Source organism: Rhea americana, unplaced genomic scaffold, assembly GCF_003343005.1.
Source record: "Rhea americana isolate MKP2758 unplaced genomic scaffold, rheAme1 scaffold_93, whole genome shotgun sequence".
NCBI lineage: Eukaryota > Metazoa > Chordata > Aves > Rheiformes > Rheidae > Rhea > Rhea americana.
The window spans coordinates 1,742,651-1,756,895 of record NW_028187122.1 but is presented as its reverse complement, the minus strand read 5'-3'; the positions used below and the strand labels follow the sequence as shown (position 1 = coordinate 1,756,895).

The following is a 14,245-nucleotide window of genomic DNA, read 5'->3' as shown; positions in this document are numbered from 1 at the left end:
AAAAAAAAAAAAAAAAAAAAGTAATAGGCAGGCCTGAGAAAAAACATTCTAAAAATTAGGAGAGTATCAACTACTAGATTAGGAAACTAGAGCACTCCAAGACTCTCCTGATCTGCCCACTGCCACACAGAACAGGCAGGGACAAGCTGGCTCCTCAAGTCCGGCCCCCACAACTGTGCACTGGAATACAACTGACGTTCAGGAATATTTCTAGAACACCTTCCAAAAGTTTTATCACATATTGCACACCTCAAAAAAAATTCTCAATACCTACAGCAAACTTAAAATTGAAATATGACCAAGAATTACAATCATAACAGGCTGCTAGAAGAAAACTGAAATGATGTACAGTCTCATTAACGTCCAGGTACTTTTAAGAGGAGTGAATTTGTTAATGAAACATTCCAGATGATTGCAGAACACAGCCCTGCAGCTTGACTGAGAAAAGCCTTACCGAGAGGCTGGAATTCCACTTCTTCTGTGGAAATGACAAAGGAACGGTCCTGGGGGAGAAAGCTTACTGAAAAGCAGACGAATTCTTGCTCTGTTCTTGACATGTGCCTCACAATAGTGAGGAAACGGAGTGGGTGACTGTTGTGCACCAAACCAAACTTGTCAACCAGAAACCAGGAGGAGAGAGTCAGGCCACTTGAGGGAGGGAACAGTCTGCTGCCTGTAGGGAGGAAACAAAACAGCAATAAGAAAGTTGATTCCCTTGTGCAGACATTAGTGAACTGCTTGCTGCCTTATTTCTAGCCCAAACATGTAAGAATCAACATTAGAAAGGTTTAATTGCTATTCTACTAGATTTCACTGTGCACTTTGAGTATCATAGAGACTGCAAGGGAGTGTATGTGCATGTTTAAGTGACCCAGAACTGATTGGTGAGAAATAAGTACTAGATCTCCATGTCACAGAGCTCATTACTTGGGTAGCATTGAGCCAGAAACGGAAACAAGTTTCCTCAGAGTCCACAAAATTCAGGAAGCAAGAAGTAAAGCATGAATAGCCATTTCCCAGTTCATCTAACTGAAGATTTCAAATTACAAGAGAATCCCATCTAACGTTAAGCAATGTAGTTTCCATTGTTTCCCTGGGAGATTACCCTAAAGTCTGGTGACTTTTACCTGTTAAGACCGTTTTCCTCACAGCCTACTTTAAATTTATGCTGGTAACACTAGTGCACCATGCTATTAAGCTGCATCTGATGCTGCATCTTGGTGAGCAGTCTGAGTTGTACAGCTCAGAGCTGGAGTAGGACACCGACACAGAAGAGTATTGAACCACACAGCTTGCTTGCTGCCATTTCTTACAGATGTTGAATGCCTGCAGCCGGGTTGAGGAGTCAGCGCTTTCAAAAGCCTATAGGTGAGCCAGAGACTGCTTACCCATGCCAATTCCTCCTGAGACAGACTGCTCAGCACTGGGGCCCATGATAGTGGCCAAGGTAGGGAGGTATAAACATCTACAAAAGCAAATAAACACCCATTCAGCAGAAATGTAAAACCATTCCTGAGGGTCACCACTGACCCAATTCTCTGTTCTTCCCACATGTCAACCCTTGAAGAATAAAAGTTGCAAAACAGAGTCATTTGTATCAGCAACAAGAAAACAACAAACTTTCTCTGGGCCAAATAGGTTGGCAACATGGCTGCAAGGAAAGCAGCAATAGGGCACAAGGATTAAGTCAACAGAGGAGTGACTAGTGCCTATGTCTAGGCTAAGAGCTGGGAAACACTGGAAAGCAGCTTAAGAGAAAAGCAGCAGCAATACCCATATCCTTCCATGGACATGTCAAACTCCACAAACGATGGAGCCAAAGCTGTGTTGCGGAGCTGGAAGTTTCGTGGTGACGTCATGGAGATAAGACTCATCGCAGTCTGGAGCGCCAGTGCAGACCCCTTAGATGCCCAAAGGGAGCTGCCAAGAGGCACAGCTGTCTGAGGAGCAGTTTTATTGTCCACCATGACCACTTCTGAACCTACAAGATTGATATAGAACATAACTGTATCGGTCCATAAGATCAGTGTCTCCAGTACTTTTTTTAATCACCGATTTTGTGCATGTTCAGCTCATCACTGCTAAAAAACATCATTGCATGAGACATTGGCTCTTCAGCTAACATACCCTCAGCAATCCCCAGCAGTCTGCAGAAATCCTCAACAGTAAGAGAAAAATGTTGCCCTGAAGGAATCTCAGAACATGAAGCTGTCAGGAGTGATGGAACTTACAAAAGAAATAGACAGACATATTTTCTAAGTTTTCAGGCAGCAATAATTTCACCTTTACTAAAGGAGGTTCCTGTTCCTTTGGCTTCACTTTTCTCAGACACAGACCACTCAATTGTGCCTTAACAGCAGGGTTACAACCAGCACATGGGAGTGGATCTGCAAAATGACTGCAGAGAACATGCAAGGCCCAAATCAGCACCATTCTGCATCAGGTTACTCGTAGGCATTTGAAATACTATTAATATAGCTTTGCTCCCACAAAATATGTTACAGTGGAGAATAGACAGGGATGGAAAATGGCCTCCACAAGCAAGGAAGACTTTTAGGAGACCTAAGGAAATACAGTACAGGAAGAAACACAATAGGACACGCATCCTATTTCCAGCTATAAACCACAGGGAAAACATGCCCCAAATGCAGGAGATACTCCCATTGGTTTGTGGAACATGATTAGTGTTTTTACGGATCACTTCTATGTCCAGTCTTGAGAAGTTTGAGTCTATTTCAACACCTGACTCCAGCGAAAGTATTATGATTTTATCGCTGCTGATTAGCTCTCAGTTTTGATCAAGAGGTAGCTCTACCCATCTGGCTACATAGTACCTGGTCTAAAACATTCAAGCATAATCCATTTTCACTGTGACTGGCTTGGAACAATTCACTCCAATAGCAATTTCCTTCATTTACACAGACATTTATAGCCCAACCACAGTACCAGTAACAGGCTGTTCACTGCATACTTACCTTCATTCCAGGCTGCTTCAGCTGCATCACTCCCTTGACATGAAAGGGCCTCAGTTTTTGTGCTGGGCCTCACAGCTACTGGTGGAGAACTTCCCAGCCAAAGAAACTGCCTAACAAAAACAAACAAGAAAACACCCCACACACACACCCCAGAAACAAATAAATGAGGAAAACAAGTCAGATATTTGGGAGTCATAGCAACTGTGCAAATACAGCTCACCCCCAGGAGACAATTTTTTTATTGGAAAATTATTTTCTACTGAAAAAAAGGGACTTTTTAATATGAAATTCTTTTCCATTTTTGAAAAAAAACAAACCTTTCAACCTTTCACTGCATATACAGAGCTTATCTGCACTCTGATCTCAGCCAGGTATTCTCATGCCTATTTTTCATAATTATTAAAGGAAGAAGCACATCCTCAAGGTAGAACAATAGACTGAGAAACAAAATTACACTTTCTGGTTTTGGATTTGTCTCTGACGTGGATTAAGAGGATCAAGACCAAGAGAAAGTCACTTCAACTCTTCATGAATCTGCTTCTCCCTATGAAGGCCAGGGGAGAATAATGCTGAATAACCCTACTTGTTTTGCAATTACTTAACTAATTACTATTTGAAAACAGTTTTTCAATATTGCAGAGATGATGCAACAAGACTTGTACCTGATTCACTAAGTCATTTAAGCACATAGATTGTTATCATTATGCAAGGACAATTAACTGAGACAAATGGCTAAATGTCTTACTGAATCAGGCCACTATATGAAGAGTTCATTTATAAGGCAGAGTATTGTCCTACTAAGTGAGACCTCACTAAACCAGACTAGTTCCATTAAATGCATTCTTATACCTTAAAACATCTGGCTCAATAGCCTGTGATGCAAGTTTCTCGAAAACCCTAGTGAGGGGCAGGTGCAGCGGGTGGCTCTCGTTGCGGAGGGCATCCTGACAGGAAGTTACGATAGTGCTCAGCAAGCCAGAGCCACACATCACCTGGCGGCTCTTTTCTGACTTCACCAGGGACTGGATATGGTCAGCCACAGCACGCTGGATTTCCTGAGAAAGCTGAAACAGAGACAGAGCCAAGGTCAGTGGATTGGAACTACAACTGTACATGGTGATTGATTTTTTTCTTTTATTTGCTAGGTCTCTGGATGTAAAAATCTGCCCCGGAAAAGGAGCCTCTAGGACCCGCTTTAACAGTTTCAAGTGCAGTTGCATAGGTATTCCATAAAACTCTGCATCTGAACAGTGTGGGTATAGCTACATCTGAGTACCTGCTCAGTGACTCACAGCTGAGCTCCCCTGCCACAACCCTACAGTGGAGGAGGAGGACAGCAATCCGTCCTCACACGGAAGAGAGGAACCAAAGGCAGAAGCCCCAGGGGCAGCACAGTAACTCACAATGTGTTTAACACCACGCACACGAAGAGACTCTCACTTACCTTATCTACACTTTGTTTTAAAAGTAAAATCTTTAAAATAAACTCTTATCTATAAAAAGCCTGAAACTCTTGCTTAACTTTAAACTCTTGTCTACGCATTTCGCTGAACGGAAGCTTTATTCACTAGCGTTTTTTGAAGATCTTCAGGTAGCCGAATTCTAAGTTATCTTCAGAGCAGTTTGTTCCCACTGGGGAACGGAGCCCATCCCAAAGGCCTAGCTAGATTCTACACAACTGTAACACTGCATTATAGATTTAGTCAGAAAACTTGTTAGGATCAGTTGTATGGATTACGACAGAATTTGAGGTTTGAATCCCCTTTTATACTTAAGGCACTAACATATTCTGAAATGATGAAATTGCTTTTCATTAATATTATAAATTCAGCTCTGTCATGATGTAGCCCAAGCTCTGAAGAGCTCAAAATGGTACAGAACAAATTAAAATCTACCAGCAATTTATTTTCAAAGTGCTCAGCACCCAAATGCCTCACAGGCAACACTTACGACAACATATGTACTCATTTTTGTAAACACAGCTACAGCTTTTTGTGTCTGAATGAAGATTTTTTTTTTTTGATAGCCTTTTATTTCAGTGACTGCTCATTCCCAGTGAATGTGTCATTACACACAAAGATCTTCCCCCAGACTAAATACACATTATTCTCCTTCCAAAAGAGGTGCTTCTTTCTATGTCATGTCAAAGTCCTGTTTGTAAGTTTTTGAATTTACCTCCAGTTTCTACTGGATGTAGGAAATGATATATATAAAAGCATTAAAAAATAGAAAAGGATAGAATCTTGTCTAAGTGAAACTTAGTGAAATAAATCCAATAAAACCATAATGGAATATACAAAATTGTTTTCATTAGCTGAGCAGCTCTGTCAATATCCGTATAGCCTTGTTTTGAATAAACTGTGCTGTTTTCAGGGATCTTAGTTCCAGTAAAACGGGATTTTAGTGAAAATATTAATGATGGCCAGGAAACCAGGCTATGTGTTTCTATACACACGCATTGATTTTCCTAACACATATTACTTGCGCTATGGATCAGGATATCGGATGTACAATTACAGTGTAGCTGGGCTCACAGCTCTGCCTGATATTAGAGTCCCAGGGTAAAGTGTCTTCTAGCAATTTGCCTAATCTGCTTAAGTAGTTCCCAGATTCTTGCCCCTAAGAGCCCATACTTTCAAAACTCGGCAGTTGAATTCATGTAACTGTTATTCCTCTCCTAAATGATCGTACTATGTTTAAGATGGGTAAGCACCTGGAACCACTGGTGGTAGGGGTCTATTTTAGACAGTTGCAATTTTCCTAGGTTTAAGAATGATATGACTAATTCTGTGTGCAATCAAATAAAGCAAACTTACTTTTCAATCTCAGAGCACCTCTCACAAAGCTAGCAGCCCTTTATAGAAAATTAGTTCAATTAACATAACACAGATTTAATTTTATTAACAAAAAAATCAAGGCATAGAGAATAACATTTTCAAAAAGCTCCAGGCAACTCTGAATTTTAAATGCTGCTTTCAAAAATGCAGGAGTTTAAAATCCATTGATTCTAGAGAGCTTGGGTCACTTCTGAAAATGACTTACTCCCATAGTTTTTTCCTTAGAAATTTTATCAAAAACAAGTCATTCAGCAAGTTACCACAGCTGAAATTCCTGAGTCCAGGAAAAACAAAACACAGAAACAGTTCCCAGTTGCAAACACATTCATTCTATCACAGTATTTTGCTAATTAACTCTTACCCACTGGCCTTATACTTTATTGACTGTATGTATAATTGGATTTTACAATGATACAATATAACTGTTGTTTGTGTGCTCCTTGTAAAGAAAAGCAGCATGAACTATCTCTACTTTTCCAAGAACTTATGTATACAGGTAAGACCTACCTGACTGTCCCACATGACACTGCCTCCATCGTGCTTTTCATCTGTTCCTCCTTGGTACAACTTTAGTTGATAAGCTATAGAGCCTCTACCACATGAATACCAGAAACACCGCTGCTTTCAAGAGAATATATACTACCAGCTCTTTACTATTTGAAGTTAGGAATAAAATCTCTCCATAATGTTAAGAATCATTTTGCTAATTCTGCTGGCCTAACATCTCATTCACCAAATTACATTCAGTTTCACTATATTTCTTTTCACAGTGTTACCTGAATGCAGTGCCTCTTTCTCCTTTTTCTAAGCTACTGTGCAGTGCTACAATACAATGTCTATCAGACAGTGGAAAGTGATATAATTGCATGAAAAGAAGAGATGAATTTGAAAATGATCTTCTGTATAGCTTGCTTTGGATTCCCACCTCTTCAACCTATGCTACGTTTCTGAGACTTTGGAATACTTCAGAGAGATTGGCTGGTTTTAAGGAGAGTGAACATCAAGAGAAACAGCACAAGTAAAAGGGGCAAGCTGTAGTGTAGAACATGAAAGGAAAATTGCTAGATCTGTATAAACAGTGAAAACATCTGAAGTTGTGGTTTGATCAATGAACAAAAGAAACTTCTTACTAAAAGTTCAACCAAGCTGCTTCCAGGTCGCTCCCTCCCCTCCCACCAGCTTTTCTGCTCCCTTCTCTCTCTGAAGGCTGCAGCAGTGCAACCCAACACGGAATGAAGTTTTGGACAAATACCTGAGGAAATCCCCAGTAGGGGAATTCAGTTCTCAGAGAGCACTACAGTAATCTAGGAATGTAGTATGGTATAAACGCTTATATTAGCCATGGTATCAGTAATAAATGTCTAAAAGCAGACACATTTCAAATGACATACAGCCTTCTGTGGGCCATATCTAACAAGGTCACAAACATTTTAGGTTTGGAAAGAATTTACTTTTTCGAGAAGTACAGCTACTGGGAAAGTGTTATGCTGTTAGTATCTGCAGTCAGGACTACTTCTGGCTAAATTTAAGACAGAGAAAGGTATAACGACATTAAAAAGAATTCTCATTCCTTTATGCACAAATTTTAGTTTTATAGTAGCAAGTATGACAGCAAATCGTCATAAGAAGGGCTTAGGGGAGGAAAATAGAGAAGAGAATCAAATCCATCTGTGGCAGCAAAATATTATTTAACAACACTGTAAGTAGATAATTTACAGAATGAATGATGTGACAACTTTTCTACCAGTGTTGACAAGAAACCCCTAGAAACCAGCAAGGCGGATGATACAGAAGTGAAACATGCTTTGATTTTCTTTTTTTAAACTCTAACCTTTCCCTTATCCACCCATACTGTATCTAGGAGATCTCATTTGACATCAAGTGAAAAAGCATGACACTAAGACTTATGCTTTCAAAATGCCAGACAGGGACAGGAAACAGAGGGCACACTTTTTTCCTTTGGAAGTTTTTTTTTTTTTTTTCAAAACACATACACACACACCCCTGCACACACCAAAAATACCCTTCTGTGAATGTCCTGACTCACACTGCTAAAGTGAATGTTAACCTGCCTTATTTGCACTTAGCTTTTGAAACATGCATGTATTTTGATAAGAGTAGGTTTAGTCTGCAGAAATACCAGACATGCATGCACACAAGCAATATCTTCTACTTGCCATTTACTAACTAAAAGACTGCCTTCTGGAGGGGTTTAAGGCTTTTAGCAAATTTTCCTATCACATTTGACATTCAAATGATTTTTGATCCTATCTAGGAATGGCAATAATATACAACCACAAATCTATTCCCCTCAGCTTTTAATTGTCATTCCAGATAGAGGAAAAGTGCAAGACCATCTGTTTTACTGTTTAACACTGTTCTCTGTTTGCTGATGCACTCAGTGTCACTGCAGGCCACCACTGCTGGGTCTGATAAAGGTTACTAAAACCCAGCAAATTTGGCAGGAAATGGATATTATTTCTGCACACCAGAATCAAGGTACATTAATTTTACTGAGTTCCACTGTTTCTGTAAAAGCAGTCCTCTCAATGCCATTTCTGTGAAAGCAAAGGATTTGCACATGATCTGAACTGATTCTAGGCAAGGGGACAACATATCAATAGCATTAGAAGGTAACAAAGCTTACACACAGGAAAACATGACCTGGCAAGCACAGAGGATAGCAACACAATGTCTAATGAACTCAAATCATTTTAGCTTGGAATGAAAGTTTCAAACACACATTTTTAATTTGTTGTAGCTAGCAATGGCTAGAAATTAAGTCCTTGAGACACAGATTGTATTCTTTTCTGCATTACTGACATTACTTTACTCAAGTCACTGCTTCTCTGTGCTATTATTCCTCTATCCTTTTTGTAGCTCACTTGATGAAACACCCTTCAGAACATGGTTTAACTCTAAGTAGAGTCTGACTCAGGACCCAGCAAAACAGTGGTCCATTTTACCCAGGGCACCTCCATTTACAACAGCGATACTAAACAAATATCATCAGTGGTAATTTCTTGTCAACTAAGAAAAAGGGAGAGAGAAACGAATGACAGTTGGAACTTGTGCTCTAAACCTCCATATTTTTAAGAATACTGCCATCTACTGAGGGTCTGAAATGCTTTTTCCCATCACACAGCTCAACCTTAGAGCCAACTTTAATACAGTCACTTTCTTGATGATTCTCTCTTTCATCTAATTAACCATTCCACTTGCTTTTCAAAAATTAATTACTCTAATTATCAAAATTTTAATAGCTGTCATCTTGGTTCTGCTACACAGATTTGGGATATACCAACAGTCACACTCCTACCTTCCATAGCTTTGGATGAATAAACTGGTTTCATTTCAATCCTTCTGGTCATACTTCAGCTGAATTCAAGTATTTCAGAGAAGACAGCAGATAGAACACAGGCAATTTACTTGTTCAGAATAGGTGCATCTAGGGAAGGACTGACACTGCAAGGCAGATCCTAAGCTGCTTTGAAAGCTTATGCACCATTAGGCCTAAGGGGCCAGATTTTTCTGATGGCCATATCCTTCAGGGATGGTTTAAACAATCTCAAGGTGCTAGTTTGGTTTGTTCTTTGTTGTCACCCATCCGGCTTTAACAGCGTGCATAGCAGAAATCAGAACTCAATCCACTCAGGACTGCAAATAAAACCCATGCACACAACGCACCTCAGCACAAGGAAAAAGCATTCATTGTTTTGAGCCAAATACCAGTTGCTGTGTTGCAGATTAAAAACACACAGGGAAGACAAGATAAAGGGAAGTCATCCATGTTTCCCTGGGATTAAAAGGAATAGGAATGAAGAGGACATGAGTAAATAATGCTGCTTGCACTGCTGGTATATTTGCAGATTTGAGTCTCTACTCAATATGGAGACCAATATATGTTGTCTCAGAGTTGGGCAATTTTAGTTACAAGTGATAATCAGACATCAGTGTGCTAAGGTCCTCCAAAACCCATCTACCTCCACTGCCAAAGTATGTTAAACTCACATGTTTTTGGAAGATTTTGGCAAGGTGAAAAGAAAGGCATAAGCTGAGAATAGGGCTGTTTGAAACAGAGAACAAGATGGCAGTCTGTGTGCATCTACTTTTAATGTATAGGGGCATGGAACAGAATAGTACACCTATAAATATCTTCGGCTACATTGCCTGATGTTTTTTTCCTCCTAACATGACTTCCCAATAGGATCTATACTGCACTTTTTGATCACATACTCACTATCCATTAAGCGACAGCAGCTGCAGAACCATTCAAGTGCAATTTGGCCAACTGAACAGGGTTTTTCAACATTTCTTTATAATATAATTAATTATATATAATATAATCTATTAAAATGTAATTTACTTGAAAGGAGCAGCAGTAACCTCATAGCAGACTTTTCTTCAGAACTAATGGCCAGATGGATGATGATAGGACTTCAAACATAACTACTATACTTGCTTTATGATGAAGCTTAGAGGTCAGGACCATGCTGTGTTAAATGGTTTCCCCATTACATTAGGAACAAAGTTTGAAGTGACAAATATTCATATTCTGAACCATATTTAAAAAGATCGAGTTTCTTGGGCTCAGTTTGATTCTTTGCCTCCAGCCTCTTCCCCCCGCCCCATATCAGGGAGCAAGAACCCCAGAAAGCTAAAGTCAAGGCAGTTCTCCCTAGATTTCCTTATTGTCTGAGCTATAAAGCACCGTGTGAGAGAGGACGAGGGAGGAGTCCAAGAACATTATCGACCTCAGCTCCAAAACAGAAGAGGACAAAAAGTGGATATGAATCATTCCCATGAAGGCTCTGGTTTTATTTGGAAGTAAACATACATGTGTCCATATGGAAAGAACTGGGTTCACTGCAGCATGACCCTTTTGTGGAGGGGAACCACAGGGGACCACAACTCCCACCCTATCATGATACAACTAAAGAGACCACCCTGTCAGGATTATTTCATTTACCTTCCTCAGTCATCCCAACAAAATAAACTGTTCCACTTAGAGAGAGAGAGCGCGCACGCACTGTTTCCTATGCTCCCCTCTATTCCTTGTGTCCAAATTCAATTGTGAAAATGGAACCAAAATGGACACCATACTTGTTCCACCGCTGCAAGTATCCTGGGACCAAGACCCATGCACTGCATCAGACAAGTACATAAATGCTTGGTAAACTGTTGTCCACGAGCCTTCAGGGTGTTTTTTTTTTTTTTTTTTTTTTTTTTTTTTTGGTCATTGGAGTACAATGAAATTTGCACTGTTCCCCATGCCAGTGTAAGTGAATTTTAGTATCCACAACCACAAAGAACAAGCAATTTTCAAAAGTGAAGCCACAGAAGTAGCAGACCCAGTTTACATGGTACTCTGGTATGTTCAAAGACTCACCTGAGAGTGACCCTCTTTGTACAGCTTTGGCAGCAACCTCACAATAACACAGACAGCACCTGGGTGCACAATGGCACAGCCTCCCATTTCTGACCTGCAGGAGAAAGATCCATAAGACTTTGGTATTATCATTAACAACAGCAAGGAGGGTCAAATCAGTGTTATAGCAGAGTTCAGCACTACATTTTCCTGGCAGTTACCCGGTTCAGCATTACAAGCTGAGCAAACAATACAAATGACCTGGAACAGCTAGAAGCCTTCTTGGAGTAACAAAGACAGGATAGGATGCAACCTGCTTGTGAGCTCATGTCTCAGGGACCTGCAATTCAATGAGGTGCAACAGCCTCTTTAAATAAACTTTACTTTTGAAGGTACTTGCAGTACAGAAAACCACCAACAAAAAGTCTCTCATGAATCAGCCCAGAACTAGTATATTTTCTATTTCCAAGCAGTTTGTAACTTTGATCAGGCAAGATCCTTAGTACTTTCTAAACATAATAGAAATAAGCACAGATGAGATAGTCTTGATGAAATCAGAATGTCACTATACCCTTCTAAGACCAGAATCTGCCTAAACCAGTACAAGGAAGTTGAATATCTGCACTTCCCCACCAATTTTCATGCTTGCCATATAAAACGTCTGCACATTCAGGTGCAGGAAGGAACTAAGGCATCAAAATTACCATTGGAAAGGTCCACTTATGTCACGACACAGGCTAGATGTCAGATACAACTCTAAGAGGAAGCCACTTCACAGCAGTAATTCTAGTGTAGGCATTGACGGCTCAGAGTGTGCAGAGAAGCATCAGCATTTCTGAGTGCACCTCTGAACTGGAGCTGTGATGTGCACTGTCAGAAGCACATCTGGCCCAAATAGATCCCGTGAGTGAAGCAAAGGCAACATCTAACAGCCCTAATTAGACAGAAAAAAATAAAGCACAGAGTACTTTACAGGCTGTATAAAACAAAGAGAATAAGTAATAGAATGCCCCCAAAAAAGCTTTTATAGGGAACCTAAAGAAGAGTAATGTCTGTAATTAACACCTGTTAGCCATTTCCAAGACTTGGCTGATGCATCCGAGAAGCAAGTAATGTGTAGCACACTGCCACACAGTGACAGACAGTATTCCTGCACCCTCAAGGAAGATACCAAATAGAGCTTTCAATAAAATTGCTTGTTTGCTATATTTTCTGTGTAATGAATCAAAATTAGATCCAGTATAAATGGTTACTGCAACAGTGACTTTAGTGAGGTCTTATAAATTTGTAACAGACATGAGCGTGGGAAAGAGTTTTAAAAAGTTAAACAAGAGAAAAGGACACACTATGATAACATCTCCTCCTCAACCTTTTCAGAAAAACCTAGGCCCATCAGAATCAATGGGATCAAAATTTCAGTCTGTTTTTCCAGTTGTGGTTGTGTTCCCTAAAAACAAGTTCATTTTCAGCCTAGGCCCACTGTAATCAAGGAAGTTAGCTACCAACTCCTCAAAACTTTCAATTTATCCACCTCCAATTCTGTGAGAATACATTGCAAAGCAGTGTGCCCAGCTTTCCCAATACACAGTGTTTTTCCTAAAGACCTTGTCACTGAGGCAATGCAGTTACCTCTGAATCTTACAATTTTTCTTTTATACAGAAAAAAAAATTGTAATCCATGTGATTGTATAGTAGAAGTAAAACACGTGAGCTAACTAGTCAGGAACATCAGAAAGCAAAAAAAGAAAAAAGTGATTCTTAAAAAAAAGAAACTTGAAATTGTTAAGATGTTACCATAATTATGTTTTCTTATTTCTGAGCACTGCCTAACAGCAGGTTTAGCATTGTGGTGTTCAGCACAAAGCAAAGGATAGACTAGAGTCCCCAGCCAGCACCAAGCTAAACCTCAGCTCCTCTGCCAGCACTGGACACTTGTTCTCCTTTCCAAGAATGAGCCTTATCTCTGTCCTTCTCCACAGTTTCCCAACAAACTCTCATTTTCTGGCTTACCGTAGTACAAAAGTTGCTTCCACTCGCCAACTCCTCACCCCTGCGAACATCCTGTTCGCCACACTCCCGCCTCAAGTCATCCACAGCACCCTGACACCACTCTATCTACCCCACCACTGTCACTGTGTGGAGCCTAAATTCACTCTGCGCTGGCTGCTACTTAAAAGTAAGACAAATAAGAGGGCTTTGGGGATCAAATGAGATGCCACAAAGAAGCTGGAGAGCCGTTAGCACAGTGAGCCTGTGTGACAGCAGCTGCAGCAGTCATTCTGCTGGGGTGGATGCAAAGGGGGGCTTCTATCCCCAACAGAGATCTGCCTCACTTAACACAGCCTGTGGCAAACTATCTCTAATCATCAGGAGCTAAAGGAAAAAAAAAGAAAGAAAGAAAAAAAAGACTGTCACAGAAGGTGTTTTAAACATTAACACAGGAGCAAAAACACAGGGCTGTTTTTCGGATGGAAATAGAAGAGTCCATTCCCTTGTGGCCCAGTAGCTTGCAGCATCATTGACCACAGGACAGCATAGAGAACTATAATATTATCCAGTTAAAATGCTGTTTTTTCTGTCTTAGTCACTGGCCCTTAGGACTATCAGATCACTGCCTTTCCCCTTCTTTAGGGGATGTTAATGCATGACACAGGATGGGGCATCACTGGCTTCATTTAAGTTCCTTCTTTTCAACTATGTAGCCCAAGACTGAGGCCCTTCTTCAGAAGGAAGCATGAGCATGGACTACAGCTAAGAGGAAGCTGCTCTAGGGGAACTACAGGCTTGCAGGAACTCTGGGAACTTGATTTCTTATTATTTTCAGAAAATTTAGTGCTAGAAAAGGATACGGGTTCTGCAGCCCTGAAGACTGCCAGCTTGCCAGTACAAGGTTTCTCTGCTGTTTTTGCATACACTTACCACTAGACTCTCTTCTACAGGTATCTCTAGTTAATCTGGATTCCTTCTCTGCTTCCACATCCCCAAAATCAAGGCAAAACCATCCCAAGCCAGATACTATGAACTGGATCCCAATTCATGCAATTAAATTTTCGCAAATGGTGTTC

The 14,245-nt window shown here is 40.4% G+C and overlaps 1 protein-coding gene across 2 annotated transcripts in view; it reads right to left on the bottom strand.

Annotated features, from left to right (window-relative positions):
• The window catches only part of WDFY4 (WDFY family member 4), a 142,009-nt gene that overhangs the window by 106,371 nt on the left and 21,393 nt on the right, over positions 1 to 14,245 (bottom strand). For both annotated transcript variants that reach the window (XM_085324754.1, XM_085324753.1), the window contains exons 12-17: positions 11,202 to 11,295; positions 3,825 to 4,039; positions 2,976 to 3,085; positions 1,774 to 1,981; positions 1,389 to 1,465; positions 455 to 673 (exon numbers count right to left, since the gene is read on the bottom strand). In XM_085324754.1, coding sequence (XP_085180880.1) covers positions 455 to 673; positions 1,389 to 1,465; positions 1,774 to 1,981; positions 2,976 to 3,085; positions 3,825 to 4,039; positions 11,202 to 11,295 — 923 coding nt within the window. The remainder of the gene's footprint in view (positions 1 to 454; positions 674 to 1,388; positions 1,466 to 1,773; positions 1,982 to 2,975; positions 3,086 to 3,824; positions 4,040 to 11,201; positions 11,296 to 14,245) is intronic.